Source organism: Pristis pectinata, chromosome 3 (assembly GCF_009764475.1).
Source record: "Pristis pectinata isolate sPriPec2 chromosome 3, sPriPec2.1.pri, whole genome shotgun sequence".
Classification (NCBI taxonomy): domain Eukaryota; kingdom Metazoa; phylum Chordata; class Chondrichthyes; order Rhinopristiformes; family Pristidae; genus Pristis; species Pristis pectinata.
Genome location: NC_067407.1, coordinates 88,799,716 through 88,820,045, shown reverse-complemented (window position 1 = coordinate 88,820,045; position 20,330 = coordinate 88,799,716). Strand labels below are relative to the sequence as shown.

Genomic DNA, 20,330 nt, shown 5'->3' with positions numbered 1-20,330 from the left:
GAATAACATTGGTGATATCACAAATTCACGGGTTATATTCATCCAATATAAGGCCAGCAGGTCCAATTACCTTTGCATGTGGTATCTCACTACTGTAAGTGATTAAAATTGATTTTATGCACATAATGTAACCGGCCTCCAGTCACTGCATTTTTCTGCAAAAATTACTGTTTTTATTAGAAGTTGCTGTAATTGCTGTCAAGAGTTCTGTTTCCTCTCCTCTCTAAACAGACTGTTCTCTGAATAAATTACTTTTGCTTTATGCACAATCGACAGTTGGTCTGAGCCCACTTGAACCGCACATCCTGCCCACAACTCATTGGCTGACAGTGATGTCAATAGAAACTGTTTTTTTGATGACTTGCCAAAAAGAGACATATTGTCATCACTCCCAAATGGGAGGTAAATCTTGGCTCTTTTCTAACTTATACTATGAAAGGCAAAGCTCAAGTCTGAAGAAACAGATAGGGGGACAGCTGAAGAAACTCATTATCTCTTTGTTGCTGTAAAGTGTTTTGGGGAGTTCTCAAAGGAACATGAGCACCACAATGGCACAGCTAGTAGAACTGCTGCCTCATAGCTCCAGTGACCTACATCTAATACTGACCTTGGGTGCTGACTCTGTGGAGTTTGCACATTCTTGTTAACTCTGCTTCTCTTTCCAGAGATTCTGTCTGACCTCCTGGGTGTTTCCAGAATTTTCTCTTTTCATTTCAGATTTCCAGCATCTGCAATTTTTTTAAAATTTTCATTATTTCAAAACTTACGTTGTTTAGTAATAAGATTTCTTTGCAGGCAGGAAGTTGATGGAATAGTTTTAAAAATTCACTCCAATTGCTTGCATGTATTCTTTGGGCGTTTTTCTCTTGGGATGGGCTATCTTCACTGTTGTGCAACAAAAACTGAATGGATTTCCTCCGGATGCTCCGGTATCCTTCCACATCCCACAGGTGTGTAGGTCATAAGCTTAATTGGCTGCTGCAAATTTCCCCAAGTGTTTAGTTGACTGGAAGAATCTGGGAGGGGGATATTAATGGAAATTTGGGGAGAATAAATTGGGATTAGTGAAGGATTAGTGCAAGTGGGTGCTTGATCCTCTAAGGACGTATTTCCATGCTGTATGTAGGAACGCTGCTATCAAGTCTTTCCTTTACTTTTTAGATCATTTGACATTGCAAGAGCAATTACTGCTTATGCCAGTGGCATTACAATATCAGTAGAGCTTAAAGTGATGAGGTGCTAAAGCATGACTATAATAATCACTAGAACAATAACATCCATGTTTTTGGGGATTATGAGAAAGCAGCAATAAAGGAGAATGTGATGTATGCTTACAGGCATTGGGTTGAAACTGGAATTGTCCACGAGATGTATTTTAGAATTTTCATCAAGATATAAAAGTGCAGATTATAGAAACATAGAAAACCTACAGCACAATACAGGCCCTTCGGCCCACCAAGCTGTGCCAAACATGTCCCTACGTTAGAAATTACTAGGCTTACCCATAGCCCTCTATTTTTCTCAGCTCCATGTACCTATCCAAGAGTCTCTTAAAAGCCCCTATCATATCCACTTCTACCACCGTTGCCGGCAGCCCATTCCACGCACTCACCACTCTGAGTAAAAAACTTACCCCTGACATCTTCTCTATACCTACACCCCAGCACCTTAAACCTACGTCCTCTTGTGACCACCATTTCAGCCCTGGGGAAAAGCCTCTGACCATCTACCCGACCAATACCTCTCACCATCTTATATACCTCTAACAGGTATGGTGGGTCTAAGCCTGATTTCTCGGAAATAGTAACAGCAGCAACAAGCCAAGAAAAAAATAATATTCTAACAACGTTATCCAATCTGTGGGTACCAATTAACCAGAATAATTAGCACCCTCTCACCTATGGTGTCTGCTTCTTTTACCTCTCCTGGAGCCCCAACATGGCCTAGCTTCTGTGGCTGGGGTCTGGGAGGTGCAATGTTGCTGGACTCCCATTGAGGATACATTGAACAGTGGCAGTGAGCGGCCACCAATAGCTCAGGGCTATGAGTCCTTGTCTGCACACTGCAATACATCAACCCGGACTGGAGAGGCCTGGCTTGGCTGATTGTGTGATACCAAGATGGATGCTAGCAGAGGAGGTGCTGGGGAAAGCAGGCCTGCTGTCATCCTGAGACAGAACAACGGGTGTCTGTCCAGTGAAGCCAAGGCCAGTGTCCTGGCACTGCGTCTCAGCTCTCTGTAGGCTCTGCTCATGAATTGAGGCATGATGCTCTTGAAGCTCATCAATATTGAATTCCCACTGAGCCAATGTGGTGGCCATACAAACTTCCTAGCCTTCAGGAAGCTGCAAGAGTCATCAGTAGATGCTCCACCATGTTGATGCCACCGTCAAGCTGAAGGAGAGCTGAGTATTTGTTCCATCTTGGATGGAATAGTCTTCATGGTCCGCTTGACTCCTCTGGGCTTGGACCCATTGCCCTGGCTTGCCAGCACTCTGCCTTTGTGCATCTCCTTGTAGGTGCCTGTCAACCATCTTCTGTGCACTGGGCACCTCAGACTGGCATATGACACCTCCATAGCACAGGTGGTACACGAGCACACTCACTGGCACGAGGCAAAATCTGCTCTCTTTGCTCCTGTACACTTGTGCCCTGTGATTCACTGCAAGCAGTGCTCCCCTGCAGTCCAGCTGCCATATCATATATGGGGGCAAACTCAGAGTGGCACTTGGTGTGATGAAGTCAGATGGAGTGGCATTGCATCTGGTTGCCCCAGCCCCACTCCCTTCTCCTTATGTGGCTCAGAGCCCTTGATCTGAAATTAAAGAAAAGGACAAGGATTAGATGTAAGCTTAAAGGGCAAGAGATAGAGAGTAAGTGAAAGAGGGAGAGAAAGGTCATGTTTAGTGGAGACAGAATTAAGAGAATATGTAACCCTGTGTGTGATGATCTTGCTTGTGTTACTGCTCTCCTGAGTCATGGGGACTAACAGGTCTTCTCCGGGGAAAAAGGTGCACAGGAAACCTTGGTCTTCTCTATTTGCTGTCCACTGCCATGATTTGCACACAACCTTCTCCTGAAAGAAAGAATGGAGGCTGTTAATGGTAATCCTATGCGATATTCAGAGAAAGAGCTCATCTTGTTCGCTTAGGTAAGTGGGTGGTCACAGGATTACAAAGCTGGTGAGACAAGTGCAGAATGTGTGCACAGTGACTGTCGGATTCTGATATTAAGCAGGAAAGGCTAGTGAGGCTGCAGCTAGTGGAGATTTGAGGAGACAGGAGTTCAGATGAGAGTTGAGATTCTTACCATGACAACTCTGGCATGGTCATTGAAGTTCGTTTTTCATTGCAGCTGAAATCCTACAAATAACCTCATAAACATATTGCGAAAGTGAAGTCTGGAGAACTTCCTGCACTTGCACCTGATGCAAGGTTCTTTTGGACCATGCCCTTCTATTCTGCATCTACAAACTTCTGCACTACAGGCTACAAGTTCCATTCACTACAATGAATGGCTGCACCGACATCATGTCCTTCTACACATGGTAACAGCTGTGAGTCAAGAGACCCCTACACTACATTTTCAACTGTGGTCCAATATAACCAAATATCAGCTAGTCACTTTGGAAAGGACAGAAAAAGACAGCAATTTGGATCAAAGAGTGAGTTACCCAACAGAAATTTCAAAGAAGGCATGGTTATATTTAACAAAATAATATTCAAGGACAAAGCCTTATGATGGAAAATAATTTACAAGGAATTAATATCTTGATAAAGCACCTTAAACAATATTCAGCTATCAAAATATTACTAAATCAATGAAGAAAGAAGTTGAAATGTCTTTACTTAGACGATGAGGCTGCTAAACAAGATAGGAGCCATGGTATTACAGGAAAGGTACAGGCATGGACAGAAGATTGGCTGACTGGCAGAAGGTGATGAGTGGGCATAAAGGGGGCCTTTTCAGATTGGCTACCGGTGACCAGTGGTGTTCTGCAGGGGTCAGTGTTGGGTCCGCTACTTTTCACGTTATATGTTAATGATCTGAATGACGGAATTGATGGCTTTGTGGCCAAGTTTGCGGATGATACAAAGATAGGTGGAGAGCAGGTAGTGTTGAGGAAGCAGGGAGTCTGCAGAAGGACTTGGACAGGTTGGGAGAATGGGCAAAGAAGTGGCAGATGGAATACAGTGTAGGGAAGTGTATCATCATGCACTTTGGCAGAAGGGATAAAGGCATAGACTATTTTCTCAATGGGGAGCAAATTCAGAAATCAGAGGTGCAAAGGGACTTGGGAGTCCTAGTGCAGGATTCCCTAAAGGTTAACTTGCAGGTTGAGTCGATAGTAAGGAAGGCAAATGCAATGTTAGCATCCATTTTGAGAGGGCTAGAATATAAAAGCAAGGATGTAATGCTGAGGCTTTAAGGCGTTGGTCAGACCACATTTGGAGTATTGTGAGCAATTTTGGGCCCCATATCGAAGGAAGGATGTGCTGGCATTGGAGAGGGTCCAGAGGAGGTTTACAAGAATGATCCCAGGAATGAAAGGGTTAATGTATGAGGAGCAGTTGATGGCTCTGAGCCTGTACTCACTGGAGTTTAGAAGGATGTGGGGGGATCTCATTGAAACCGACCAAATACTGAAAGGTCTGGATAGAGTGGATGTGGAGAGGATGTTTCCAGTAGTGGGAGAGTCTCGGACCAGAGGGCACAGCATCAGAATAAAAGGATGTCCCTTTGGAACAGAGATGAAGAGGAATTTCTTTAGCCAGAGGGTGGTGAATCTGCGGAATTCACTGCCATAGGCAGCTGTGGAGGCCAAGTCATTGGGTATATTTAAAGCGGAGATTGATAGGTTCTTGATTGGTAAGGGCGTCAAAGGTTACGAGGTGAAGGCAGGAGGGAAAAGTAAATCAGCCATGATCAAATGGTGAAGCAGGCGATGGGCCAAATGGCCTAATTCTGCTCCTGTGTCTTACGGTCTGATCTGAATGTGAAATTCTCTACCACAAGAAGTTGCTGAGGAAAATTAGATGCTTTTTAAAGGAAATCAGATGTGAGAAATGAGAATGGAGAGATTTAATTAAACACTTGATATGGGACAGGTAAAATAGAAGATCTGCATGGAGCATAAAGACTATCACAAACGAGTTGTTCTGAATGACTATGGCTTCCACGGAGCTCATTATGTGTAATTCCACACAGCATATGGTCTGGATGAGAACACAATTTCATTCATTCCCACCACAAGCAGATAGTTTTGACTTCCACACAGATGGACTCAGGTCCCTGCACTTTAGTCAGCTAACCAGCCAGGGATCTGACGCTATGTAGAATTTATACACATTACAAAGTCCTACACCTAGATTGCCCACAGTGTACGGGTATACCATACAATTCAAGTGGTCTCTTTATAGTTCGACTGTATAAGCTTTTATTTTATAATCTGTGCTAAAAGACTTGGATTCAGAAGGTAAAGAAAGACAATTTCGGAAACTGGCTTCCATTCATTTATCTGCAAGCTAACAGCTGGGCAAATGGCAAGGAACACTTGCTGTCTAATTAAAAACAAGATTCTATTTTTGCAACCCTAAGTAGTGATCACTTATCCAGAGACCATAGCTCCTGGTTCAAGACCTTCTGCCCAAGGAGGTGCAACCTTTCAGTATTGACCCCATCAAACCCTCTTAAAACATATAGTTTAATTAGGGTCAAAGAAAACAAATGTCTTATTATAGGAGATCACAGCTTTTGTTTTGCTTACTTGGTGGATCATGCTCAACACAGCTAAGCATCTGAGAGCATTGCGGTGTTGTGACTGGGTAGGAGTTGGTGGTCAGATGGGTGAAAGTGACTGAAGGCACAGTGTTGGAGGGTGGCTGATACCACAGGATGCAAGGCCTCAGAGGAAACTGTGGGATGAAGCTCTACCTCTAATGATGGGTGTTGGGCGACTGTGAATTCAGCGGAAAGTTTACAATGGAAGTGAACGATGGCTTGTAGAATTCTCCTCCATTCGAAATGCACAAGGTTGGTAAGCAGTGTCCACAGAAGTTGCTATTGTGGTAAGAATAAGTAAACAACACAGCACTTAGAACCACCAGTGCCAGTAAAAAGTCCCATGGGACTTTACAGGAGTGTCATCAAACCTGAGCTGCTACTGCACCCCATTAAGTTATACAAGGACAGGTGATCAAAGAGATTTAAAAGGTGGAGAATGAGAGGTTTAAACAAGGGAATTCCAGGTTGTTGTGAGAAATCCACATGGCTGTCACGTGACAGTAACGACAATGACCCCTGTTGACCGGAGGACAGCATTGCTCCTCTGATTGTAAGTGATACTACTGTCAATCAAGGTGCGGCTCCACCCACCCCTCAGGTGTGGGAGTACCTTTTGCTTCTGAACTTGCCTGACCAGTACCCTTTGTCTTTGAACCTGCCTGACCATTGGCTGTGGCAGGAACCTTTGTCTTTGACTCCCACACCATTGGCTCATTTAAATCACAACAGTGAGGCTCCACCCAGCCTCCTAGCACCATAAAAAGGGCTGCATCCACTAGCCCTTCCTCCTTTGATGACCCCAGGAGTAGTGAGACAACGCTGCAGAGATCACTGGTAAGAATGCATCACCACATGGTCTGGAAGCATTCCACTCAGACTCCGGGTAGTATTAAGGGCCAAGGCTAGTGTAGGACAGGCATTGAAGTGTTATATCCTGAATTTGTACATTGTTATTGTGTGTGTGTGTGTGTGTGTGTGTGTTTGTGTGTTTTACCCCAGTTGCAATTCCCCTCTCATGTTCGCGGTATCCTGTGTGTGAGTGAGCGTGTGTCTGTTCCCATCCCTTCTGTCCTATGTTTGCCTTTGTGATTAAACTAGTTTTGGTCTACAAAGCTTCTGTTCAGAGTCCTTGATCCTTAAGACAGAAAAGAACGATTTCACACAACACAGGTTAAAAGCATTGGGAAGAATTCAGAATCCAAACAAGTGGTAACAGTTAAACTGGAATAAAATATACAGATATTAACTGAAAATATACTGATATTGACTGATATTAAATAAAGCTAAAAACAGGCAGCTGTTGTATAAAAGGAAATGCAAACCAATACCCAGAACAACTGGGGTGAAATTTTAAGAATCCCTAGAAGAGAATGATAAGGAATACATGTTCTCCTCAGAAGGGCTGAGGGGTGCCAAAGCACCAATAGACCAACTGTTTTAGTTGGGAAGGAATTTCAATATAAAGAGTATACATCTTGGGAAGGCACTGGTACTCATGGATAGTCTGACAATTGATATCCCAGCACCACAACCACAGCTGGGTGTACCTGCTGTTTAACGGATGAATCCAAACAGATGGAAAAACTGCAGGGTCAAGTGAATCCTGAGCTGCCTTGGCAAAAGAGCTAAAGGGAGGAAGAGATACCTCACATGATTCCTGACACATTGCAAGGTGATTACATGTGTCAGGATAGGTAGAACTGGGACATTTCCTCTTTATCTGACAAACTCCGTAATATGACTGCAGACACTGGCTGAAACATGTGGTCAGGTCAAGCTCTTTTAGAGAGGGCATGGACTGGTTATTCTGAGCTGACAGCGCAGAAACAAGCCACTTTGGCCTGATTAAGTCATGTGACAGTCTCCTTCTTATCCCTCATCAAATCCCATCAGCATATCCTTCTACTCGCATCTTAATCCAGCTTCCCCTCAGATGTATCCACGTGGTTTGCCTCAGCTGCTCCTTCATGTAGAGGGTTCCAAATTCTAACCACTGTCTGGCTACATTTGTCTGTTTCCCCCAGACTTTCCAATTAGCGACTGCAATTCTTAACTTCATCTTCAGAAGGAAAATTCTTGCATAAACTTTAAGATCTGTTTCAGGTCACCCCTGAAGGAAAGGGCCCCAGTCTGCTCAGTCCTCTTTGACAGCAACACCTCACGTCTCCAGGGAACGAGGATTGATCCTGACCTCGGGTGCTGTCTGTGTAGAGCTTGCACATTCTCTGTGTGACTGTGTAGGCTTTGTTCCAGTGCTTCAGCTTCCCACATTCCAAAAATATTCTGGTAGGTTATTAGGCTTAACCTACCAACCTATTATGCTGCCCTAGTTATATTCAGCTGGCTATGTTGGAGAAAACCAGGTAGGTTAAATTACCCCAGTGTATGTTACTGGCAAAAAGAATGAAATGGAAGTTGATGGGCATGTATAAGAAATAGTAAGCTGCAGGGAAATGGGACTAATGAGACTGAGCTAACATGGACCTGATGGGCTGAATGGTCTGCTTCATTATAACTTCTACAGGATGGTATCATTCTTGAGAATTTTTGTTTTTTTCAACCTTTTCCAATGCTGTTATATCATTCCTATAGTAAGGAGAACAGAACTGTGCATGGAATTCTAAGTGTGGTCTAACCATGGCTCAATACACGTTTAACGTAACCTCCTTGCTTCTCAGTTCTATAGTTGCAGATAGTTTGGCAACAATGCCAGGGGAAATGCTTTGATCCATTTGATGCTAGCCTCAGGTGAGCAGGGTAGTAAAAAGGATTAGTTGCTCAATGACCTGTAGACCATGCTTATCTCCCGCACAGAGTATCAAGCACCGTATAAAAACTTGCCCTGACATTTAGATTCTTATGGGAAGGTGCCTTCAGAATCAAGTTTGTTGAGTTTTGAATAATAAATAGAAACTGCACGATTCATTCATGGTAATAAATAAAGGGTGACCCTGAACAAGATGGAAATGTAGTGGAGTGTTTGATAAATTGATGTGTAATTTGTTTTGTCAAGCATGTGTCGGTGAACCTCAAACATACACAGAAATGCCGGAAAAGCTGGTATGATTCCAGTTATTAAATATCAGATAAACCAGTCTCTATTTGTTAAAAGGCTCAAAAGGGAGAGTGACAGTGGCACAGAGTTCAAAACAGAAAGAACTTGCATTTATGTAGCACTCTTTAAAGTGTTACCTCAGTTGTAATGGTGCAAAGTGAAGACAGACATCAATGATGAAACTCACTGTCCTTGCTAGTCAATTGAGGAAATGGGTGTTTGAAGATCAAGACCCCCGACCTGGCAGAAAGCTCGTGGTGTACCAGTCAGCAGTGATCCCTGTCCTCTATGCTTCTGAGACCTGGACTACCCACCACAGGTATCTCAAGGCACTGGAAAGGTGCCACCAATGCTGTCTCAGTAAAATCCTTCAAACCTACTTGAGGGATAAGCAAACAAATATTAGCCTCTCCCAGGCCAACATATAATGCTGCCCTAGTTATATTCAGCTGGCTACATTGGAGAAAGCTATGTCATTTGTATGCCCAACACCAGACTCCTGAAACAGACACTCTGTTCCATAAGTCCTGATGCAGGTCTCAATCTGAAACATTGATGATTCCTTTCCTCCCAAAGGGTCTTATGGCCAATGTGAACATTTTTGAAGTTTCATTATTGTTGCAAAGAAAGATATCATGTAATTCAAATGCCAACAAACAACAAAGTGATAATGACCAGATCATTTGCTTTTTGTAATGTTATCTGAGGGGTAGATGTTGGCTAGCAGAGCTAGGGAACTCCACTTCTCTACAGGACCTGGTACAACCTATGACTAGACCTGACTAAATGTGCCATGTTTGAGGCAGGTTGGGTATCAAAAATATTACAAATTCTTAGGCTTGGCTGGATGTGGATTGGCTGTGGCCAAGTGGGGTTTCAATTTAATACTCAAGCAGATCCCCACATCTCACAGATATCCTGAAGGGCAGTTAGGGCCTCATTTTATTGATTTGTCTATAAAACAGCACCTCCAAGAAGATAGCAGTACAGCACTGGAGTGTCAGCCTGGATCTTTGTGATCAAGTCTCTGCAGTGAGACTCGACCCAGCCTTCTGATTTAAGGCTACAGTGCTACCCATAGCTGACACAAATGACCTGTTCATGCAGCTTTTATGTTCCTGAATTTCCCTACTGCTGCACTTTCAGTCAATGTTCTTGAATAAACCAGTCTGTGCAGAACAGTTTGCGTATGATATAAAAGACTGGCACCCTAGGTCAGACATCTGGCAAGCATTTGAATATCAAATAATGTCTGATCTATGCCCAAGTCCAGGTGATGTGTGACTAATGGATCGAGGAGTTGGTGGTACTTCCACTCGCTTGTCTTGGTGAATTGTTCCTGTTCATCTTGTACACAGTACAAACTGCAGCTTCAGTCCAATTCGATCCCTGTCGAGCACCCTCAGGATCTTGCACATTTCTTCAATTCTCTTCTCACTCTTCTGAACTCCAGTAAATAAGCCCAGCCTATTCAACATTTCCTCACAGGACAACTCACCCATTTCACATATTAGTCTAGTGAACCTTCTCTGGACTCTATTTGGCAAAGGCACACATTCTCCAGGACCAGAGGAGATTTTCTGGTTGGAGTGATTCTTAGATTTCATCAGATCTCTGTAGATTGACAAGTGGCACATTTAAAAAAAACATCAGGGAAAAATCAAAAAAAAGTAGACAGGAAAGATAGAAAATCTCCTCTGGTCCTGGAGAATATGTGCTTTTGTGAAATAGAGTCCACAGATTGGTTAAAAGTATTGTGTCCTAAGTTATTGCAGCAGTATACAGATATCAGGCTTCCTACCCTTCTTTACAAGCATCTCCATATCCCTTCCTAACTCCTCCTTCCAGTCCTACAACTGACAGCCATTGCCTTCAGCTGCCAAGATTCCAACATCCAGAATTCCCTCCCTAAACCTGTCTGCATCTTTAGCTTTCTCACTATTTTTGAAAACCTACCTGTTTGGCAAAGCTTTTTATAACCTGCCTAATAATGACTTTTGTGCCTGTTATATCAATGCTGTGATGCGTCTTGGAATTTTCTAATACCTTTAATGGAGCATACAAGCTCATGCTGTTATTTATAAGAGTAAGCTCATCATGTACCTCTGGTTAAGATCAAAATTTTGCCCATTTTGTCTCTATTGGAATAAAGTAACATATAAATGTAACCAAAATGTTTTCTCACCTGGTGTCAACTCAGCCCTTCTTTAAAAAAAATACACTCTCACATTCCCCTGTGCTCCTCCACATACAAGTATACAAATTAGGAGCAGGAGTAGGCCATCTGACTCCTCAAGCCTGCTTTGCCATTTGATAAGGTCATAGCTAATCTGATTATGACCTCAAATCCGCATCCCACCTACCTGCAGTCCTTTGCTTGTCGAGAATCTAACTACCTCTGCTTTAAAAATATTTAAAAATTGCTCCACTGCACTTCGATGAAGAATTGCAAAGACTCACAACCCTCTGAGAGAATACATTTAATGTCATCTGTCTTAAATGGGCAACCCCTTTTAAACAGTAACCCCATCCCCCATTCTAGATTCTCATTCAAGAGTAAACATCCTCTCCACATTACCTTGTTGAGCACACTCAGGATCTCACATGTTGTCTCTTCTCACTCTTCTAAACTCCAGTAAGTACAAGCCTAGCCTATTCAACATTTCTTCATAGGACAACTCGCCCCTTTCACGTATTAGTCTAGTGAACCTTCTCTGAACAGCTTCCACTGTATTAACATCCTTCCTTAAATAAGGAGACCAGTACTGTTCACAGTACTCCAGGAGTGATCTCCCCAATGCCCTACATAACTTTCAAATTTAATTCCCCTTGCAATACATGATAACATTCTGTTAAGTTTCCTAATTACTTGCTGTACTCACCTACTTGACTTTTGTGAATCATATTAGCATATCCACTTACCTCTGTTTCTTAGAACTTTGTAATCTCGCACCATTTATATACTGTATGATTTTCTAAAAAAGATTATCTGCCAAAGGACAATTTCACATTTTTCTACTTAATTATTTGCTGTATCTTTGCCTACTTAATTAACATATATACATACAGTACATTCCTCTACACATTTATATATACACATATACATTTATATACACACACAAATATACACATTTACATATACATACATATACATATTTCTCTTTACAACTTACTTCCCTACCAATCGTCAGCCAATTTTGCAACCATACCATTAGTGTCTTCATCCAGGTCATTCATGTAAATTGTAAAAGGTTGAGGTTCCAGCATTGATTCCTATGCCATAGCACACGTTACATTTTGCCAACCAGAAAAAGACCCAGTTATGACCATTTTCTGTTACCTGGCCGTTATGTTATTTCCAACCTTATCAGCCTTTATTTTCTGGAATAACCTTTGAAACAGTGCCATATCAAATGTCTTCTGGAAATCTAAGTATAGTATATCCATTGGTTGCCCTTTATCTGCAGTACTTGTTACTTTTTGAAAGGACTACAATAAACTGGTTAAACATGATTTCCCTTTCACAAAACCATGGTGGCTTTATCTGATTACCTTCAATTTTTCTATGTGTCACTACGCAGGATACAAGTAACATCATAAAATAGATACAAATGGGGAATTGGAAGGGAGGGAGAAACTTGGGAAAATTACAATTGGCAACAAAATGGTACTCAGCAAATTGTTGGTGCTGTGGGCTGATGTGTCCTTGGGTCCTGATGGACTTCATCTCAAGGTCTGAGAAGACTTAAGAATAGCCTCCCTGATGCTAAGCTAACTGGCCCAAAGTTTATCGCTTTCTATCTCTCTCTCTCTTTTTCAATGATGGAGTCACACATGGCAATTTGCAATCACATAGTCATAGAGTTATACAGCACAGAAACAGGCTCTTTGGCTCAACTGGTCTATGCCAACCAAGGTGCCCCATCCAAGCTAATCCCATTTGCCAACATTTGGCCCATAACCTTCTAAACCTTTCCAATCCATGTACCTGTCCAACTGTCTTTTAAAAGTTGTTACTCTACTTGCCTCGACTACTTCCTCTGGCAGCTCATTCCACATACAAACCACCCTTTGTGGAAACAAACAAAATGGAAACTTTCCTGAATCTTGGTAATGTTGGAAAACCAAGACCAAAGCAGCATTAACTTGCCACTTCATTTAAGACTTTGAGATGAAGTTCATGAGGACTCAGGAACATATCAGCAAACAACTCTAACAATTTGCTTGGTAACATTTCTATGCTGAATGTAATTTTTCTGAGTTTCTCCCTCCCTTCCTATTCTCCACTTTATCTATTTTGTTGTTACTTGTATCCTGCAAAGTGATGATTGATGCAAAATACCATGTTTAATTCATCTGCCATCTCCTTTTCCATTATTAATTCCCCACCACTACATACCTACTTCCATAAAATATAAAAAACCTCAGATTAGATAAGCAAATTATTGAAGTCCCCATAAAAAAAACAAATTAAAGTGGTCTTGAATATGTAACACATTGATGATATCATTGTACCATTGCCAAACACCAACTAATTGACCATTAGCACATCTATGAATCTTCTTCCCTCTCTTCTTCTCAGGCACTCCCCTGGGGAGGAGGAAGACTTGCTTCCACTCCAGTTCTGAGAAGTGCAAGGTAAATGTTGCTCCATGTTTACTTGAGTTTACTGCGTTGTAAGATTGTCCAGAGAAGAAATTGCTTTTGATTTTTAAATGTAATCTTAAACACAAAACAACATTTAGAAAATCTCCAGTTTGATTCAGTATATCTAATTTGGGAGGGGAAAGAATTGTTTTGAAATGAGTGCCTATGCAATTTAGTGACTAGGATGAGATATAATTGCTATTTTAATCATTTATTTCCAGAAGTACAAAACACAGCTTTCCGAAACTGGTGTGTCTATTTTTCTAGGCATTAAAATAATGATTGCTTTCCACTGACACATTACAAAACGGACAGTGTGGTACTGAACACGATCCCCTGTGCATGGGGCTTACATATGTTTGATGCACAGATGTATGGAAAAGTACAAACCCAACAGGACATTTTTGCAACTCGGTATTTTGCCCTCAGCCATCTGTTATTTCACATATTATAGAAAGTCTGCAGAAGAACAATTTTCACAAAAAGGTGTGCTCTCACACAGCAGCGAGTAGATGGGTTTGGGATTTGTGCAAGTTTTCGCACTTATAAAACACAGCGCAATTCTCTGAAATGTCAAACTGAATTTGAACAGATATTTTATGCACAATGAACTTCATGCTATATATTGGCATTGAAAGGTGAATTTGTAAAAAGCAAGTTTTATTTTAGAAAAAAAGAGTCCATTTTTACTACTTACCCTCTATCTAAATGATCACCACAAAAAGACCCTGTGTAAATTACAGAAGTCCCTTTTGACTATTAAGTAAGTAAATCTTAAAAGATGTAAAATTATGGTTATTTTTGCTCTAACAACAAATATACAAGAAATTAGCAAAGTGTAAAGGTTGAATTAAAACAGTGGTACAGAATCATAAATCACATCTGTTCATGGCATTGTGAAAGATAAGCTGAAGTTTTGAACTTTCAGCCAATAAAGTGCTTGTACCCTAGTATGAAGAAAGCCCAAGAAATGGTATTTAAAAGTCAAACTGAGCAACTGTTGAAAAGAGGTTGGGTATTCTGTGGTGAGTGGCTCATCAGCTGATTCAAAGCTTTTGGATCGTCTACAAGGCACCAGTCAAGATTATGGTGGAATACTCTCCATTTGCCTGGATGATTGCAACAACAAACAAGAAGCTTAATACTATCCAAGACAATGCAGCCCACTTGATTGGCATCCCATCACCACTGTAAGTATTTACTCCAACCACCAGCGGTACACTGACTGCAGGGCATCCCATCGACAAGGTGCACCCCAGCTCTTTTCCAAGGCTTTTTTGACTGTACTTTTCAAACCTACGACCACTACCATTTTGAAGGACAAAGACTCCCATTATTATATAAGATGATTTGCACAATGAGCCTATGGCCACCAACCAGATGAGAAAGTAAATCAGCACTATTGGTCAAGCAACAGCCAAATAAAATAATGTGCTATTTGCCACTAGAGCAAAAGATTTGTGCTTGGAGAGAATCAATAGTTTCAAAAGTGGATTGGTTGATGGAACACTAGGACTTTGAACTTGCCCTGAATTTTTAGTAACCTGGTAACTGGTGGGATAGATAGCTGTGATGTTCCAGAGGTGGGGGAGCATGGAGAAAGAGAGAAAAGTTGGAGAAAAAAAAATAAACTGACAAGTTTTAACTTGGATCTAGCTCTTACAACAAACATAGGATGCAAGTTCAGAAACATCCCTTGCTTTATAATGAGAAGGTGCATGTGAACACCAACTGGAATTTTCCTTCCAGGTCACTCACCCATCCTGATTTGGAAATATATGGTCACGGCTTCACTTGCCCTGTACCCAAATCCTGAAAACCTAGCACGACAGTGGGAGTGCCTTTACAACATGAACTGAGGTGCCTCTCCACTGTCTTTTAAAAGGATGACTACTACATGCTGAGCTTCCTGGTGATGTCCTCACCTCATCTATGAATTAAAGAAAGAGCTTGTGTGAGATGACTACAAGTCCATCAGGCACTCTCAGAATATAGACACTGACACCTCTATTCTTAGCCAGAATGGAGGTGCTTGGTAATCCTCCTAACAATCACACCATTGAAAGTGGCTGGGATATTTATGCACATTATTTGTGTAATGCCGCTGTTTTCCTCTCACTGCATTTTGCTCGGGATGCTGCATTGCTTTTACTGTTGGATCTTGCAGGAGTCACGAGTTATGTTAGTTTTAGACCCCTTTTTTTAAAAAAAAATATGGCTTGTCTTAAGCAAATTGCATTGTTTGCTGCCTAACCCGCTACTAAAAGAGGCTGCACCCGCAACTCACTGGTTTTCACAGTAGTAGCAATATACACTCCCACAATTATAGAACAATAAGCCTTCGGGCACCACCCAGATGAGAAAGGAAATCAGCACCACTGGTCAAGCATAAGGTATTATGCAACAACCAAGGTGCAAATAAAACAGCGTGCAATTTACCACTAGAGCAACAGACTCATGTGTGGAGAGAATCAATAGTTTCAAAAGTGGACTGGGTTGACAGAACATTAGGACTTCGAGCTGGCCTTGAAGTTTTCCCAATTTGGTAACTGGAAGGATAGCCGTGATGCCCCAGACAGGGAAGGAGGGAGAAAGAGAGAAAAGTTAGAAAAAAAATACACTGACAAGTTTTAACTTGGATCTAACTCCCACAACAATTGTAAGATGCATGTTGGGAAACACCCCTTGTTTTATAATGAGATATACTTTGAGAAGTACCTGAGTCAAACTTAGGCATTTGAACATAGTATAACAGTAACTCAGTGACCCAATCTATGAATATAGCCTTTCAGCATCAATGATAAACTCCATTCTCTCAAACCATGATAACCAATTTCACTGGGACTTAAGAATTTTTACTTCATTTGTCATACGTGCAGCTCGTGAGTCAGTTGGAAAAACTCTAGTAATCTATTGACTAGGACAATAGTATTAGTTCCCAGACTAAAATCAATCACAGTTTCAACGTGTTCTTTTCTTCCCCTCCGATCTCATTCACCTCCTTCAATTTACATCTCTTCCTGACATATCAACAGTGACTGTGAAGCTTCTACTACCAATTGTGTCATTCAGACTCTCTTGGTCACTGCCCTATCACAGACATTCGCTTTGTTCTCCCTGCATCCCGCCCCCTTCTCAACAATTAAAATATGCTAAATTTTTAACCTTTCCTAGTTCGAATGAAAATTCAAAATCTGAAACATTAACCGTGTTTCTGTCTCCACAGATGCTGCCTGACCTGCCCAGTATTTCTAGCACATTCTGTTTTTATTTAAGGTAATTACCACAATCAAGTAGAAACTACTTGGAAGGCTGTACACCTTAAGTAGATGCAGTGATAATTGGCCCATTTTACCTGATGTGCTGATGTAATTGAGATAAGTAAAAGCCCCAGTAATAGGACATAATTAACGTGTTGTTGCTGTGAAAGAATGTATCTCCTAAATACAGATGCTCTCATGTCATAATTTATTATTAATGGCATCTATAATAAATTATGGCATGAGGGTATCTGTATTTAGGAGATATATTTTGTTATCCTAATAATAATGTGGCTCAGTGGGCAGCTCTCCTTCCTTTCAGTCGGAAGGTTTAACTCTCACCCTGGAACTCTAAGCAAAAAAAAAATCCTGTGCTGACACTCTTGTGAGAAAGTGCTGTATTGACAGAGACATTGACTTTAAATCAAGGCCCAGGCTCCTCACTTGGACAAACATTATTTCTTTTAAATAGGGCAACTGTCGCTAGTACCATGGACAATATGGCTCTGGGTCAATATCACTGGAAATAAGATAAGATATCTTTATTAGTTACATGTACATTACAACACACAGTAAAATACATCTTTTTTGCGTAGTGTTCTGGGGGAAGCCTGTAAGTGTCGCCACGCTTCCGGCACCAACATAGCATGCCCACAAATTCCAAACCAGTACGTCTTTTTTTGGAATGTGGGAGGAAACCGGAGCACCCGGAGGAAACCCACGCAGGCATGGGGAGAACGTACAAACTCCTTACAGACAGTGGCCGGATTTGAACCTGGGTCGTTGGTGCTGTAAAGCGTTACGCTAATTGCTACACTACCATACCATGCGTGATTATCTGGTCAATATCACAGTTAGTAGGGGCTTTGCTGCATTTCCCGCAGTACAACAGTGACTGTACTTCAAAATGTGGAGCGCTCCTGAGGTTGAGGAGGGTTCTATGGAAATGCGTGCCTTTCTCCTTTTTCTTCCTCCATCTCTGCGCTCAGAGAACAGCAATCATCAACTCAAACTACTGGAAGATTTCAATGACCTTCATTCTGAAATGGCATTCCTAACAACCAACATCAGTTGTCAGTGTTATTAAAATGAGCTTCTTTACACGACTGTGTAGAAAAGGTCTTGCAATTTGCCAATGCAGTTGGAGTTGTCAAGGATACTGCAGGCTCGGCAAAAAAAAACTCCAGCTAATTATAGGAAATCCCTTGCTTTTGTTTTATTCATCAGTAGGATGTGGATGTTGTGGCAAGACCAGCATGTACAGGCTATCCGCTGTTAGATTTTATATGATGAGCCTATCTTCATATGATGAACTGTTGCTGTCTGTGTGGTGTGGCCTGTCCTGTGAGTACTGTTTAGGAGTGAGTTGAGCATGTGATATACAGGGCATCTAGTGCGCATGTCTGTGCTTTCCATCACAGTATGCAAGCCATGATACCATCCAACAGGTCCACAACAGAACCAGTTTCAATGAAAACCTATCACATCAAACAAGGTTGCATCATTGCCTCTCCAATCGTATTCACTGCAACATTGCATCTCAACTCCAACATCCTTAGGAGTAGAGACTATCTTCAGAATTAAATGGGAAGCTGTTCAGTCTATAGTGTGTATACTTCAGAATTAAAGTCACTGAATCTCAACAGTCAAGCTGCAGAACGCAGACGACACTTATGTTTGCTCATGCCACGAGGCTGAGCTCAACTCATTCGTCAAAGCATACGAGGGGATGGCCTTACACTCAACATCTGCAAGAGCGAGGTTGTCTGCCAACATGCCTCTGCAGCATTACACTGCCTCAAACAATAAAGGTTCACGGTGAGACCTGGAAAACATGGATCACTTTCCATATCTCAGGAACCACCACTCAACGAAGGCCGACATTAATAAACTCTTTCTCTGCCTTCAATGGGGCACAGAGCCTTTGGTCGAATGATGACTAGGGTGATTGAAGACCAGGACCTCAGAGCTGGTACAAGCTCATGGTCTGCCAGGCAGCAGTGATCCCTGCCCACCTATATGCTTCTGAGACCTGGACTACCTGCAACAAGCATCTCAAGACATTGGAAAGATACCACCAGCACTGTCTGTGCAAAATCAACTGAAAGGCCAAGCAAACAAATATCAGCATCCTCTACCAGGCCAATGTCCCCAGAATTGAGGCCCTAGACAGTTTCAGTCAGCTATGCTGCGCAAGCCATGTCATTCCCTTGCCCAACATCAGACTCCCAAAATAGACATTCTATTCCAAACTCTTGAGGAAGGTGGACACATTTATGGATCTACATTTGTGAGGACGGCGTATGACAGTCTGATATGCTAGGGCATGTCGACATGAGAAAAGAGATGTGCTGGAACTTTTGAAAAACATTAGGATAGAAAGTCACCAGGGCCGGACGGGATATATCCAAGGTTATTACGGGAAGCAAGGGAAGAGATTGTTGTACCTTTGGCGATGATCTTTGCATCCTCACTGGCCACAGGGGTAGTGCCAGATGATTGGAGAGTGGCAAATGTTGTTCCTTTGTTTAAGAAAGGGAGTAGAGATACCCTGGGAATTACAGACCAGTGTGTCTTACATCACTGGTGGGAAAATTACTGGAGAAGGTTCTTAGAGACAGGATTTATAGGCATTTGGAGAAGCATAGGCTGATTAGGGACAGTCAGCATGGCTTTGTGAGGGGCAGGTCGTGCGTCACGAGCCTGATTGAATTCTTTGAGGATGTGACAAAGCACATTGATGAAGGTAGAGCAGTGGATGTGGTGTACATGGATATTAGTAAGACGTTTGATAAGATTCCTCATGGAAGGCTCATTCAGAAAGTCAGGAGGCATGGGATCCAGGGTACCTTGGCTGTGTGGATTCAGAAATGGCTCACCCATATAAGGCAGATGGTGGTGGTAGATGGAGTATTCTGCCTGGAGGTCAGTGACCAGTGGTGGTCCACAGGGATCTGTTCTGGGACCCCTGCTCTTTGTGATTTTTATAAATGACTTAGATGAGGATGTGGAAGGGTGGGTTATTAAGTTTGCTGATGACATGAAGGTTGGTGGTGTTGTGGATAGTGTAGAAGGTTGCTGTAGATTACTACAGGATATTGATAGGATGTAGAGCTGGGCTGAGAAGTGGCAGATGGAGTTCAACCTGGAAAAGTGTGAAGTGATACACTTTGGAAGATTGAATTTGAAGACAGAATACAAGGTTAATGGCAGGACTTTTAAATGTGGAGGAACAGAAGGATCTTGGAGCCAATGTCCAAAGATCCCTCAAGGTTGCTGCGCAGGTCGATAGGGTTGTTAAGAAGGCATATGGTGTGTTGGCCTTCATTAGTTGGGTATTGAGTTCAAGAGCCGTGAGGTAATGTTGCAGCTCTATAGAACTCTGGTTAGACCTGTGTTGAGTTCTGGTCACCTCATTATAGGAAGGATGTGGAAGCTTTAGAGAGGGTGCAGAGGAGATTTACCAGGATGCTGCCTGGACTGGAGAGCATGTGTTATGAGAATACGTTGAGTGAGCTAGGGCTTTTCTCTTTGGAGAGGAGGATGAGAGGTGACTTGATAGAGGTGTACAAGATGACAAAAGG

The 20,330-nt window shown here is 42.1% G+C and overlaps 1 protein-coding gene across 4 annotated transcripts in view; it reads right to left on the bottom strand.

Moving 5' to 3' along the window:
* The window catches only part of LOC127567886 (BTB/POZ domain-containing protein 3), a 52,206-nt gene that overhangs the window by 21,898 nt on the left and 9,978 nt on the right, over positions 1 to 20,330 (bottom strand). For 3 of the 4 annotated variants that reach the window (XM_052011055.1, XM_052011056.1, XM_052011053.1), the window contains exon 2: positions 608 to 728. The exons of the other annotated variant lie outside the window; for it this stretch is intronic. In XM_052011055.1, the coding sequence (XP_051867015.1) occupies positions 608 to 638 (31 nt within the window). In that variant the 5' untranslated portion in view covers positions 639 to 728. The remainder of the gene's footprint in view (positions 1 to 607; positions 729 to 20,330) is intronic. 4 annotated transcript variants of the gene reach the window in all.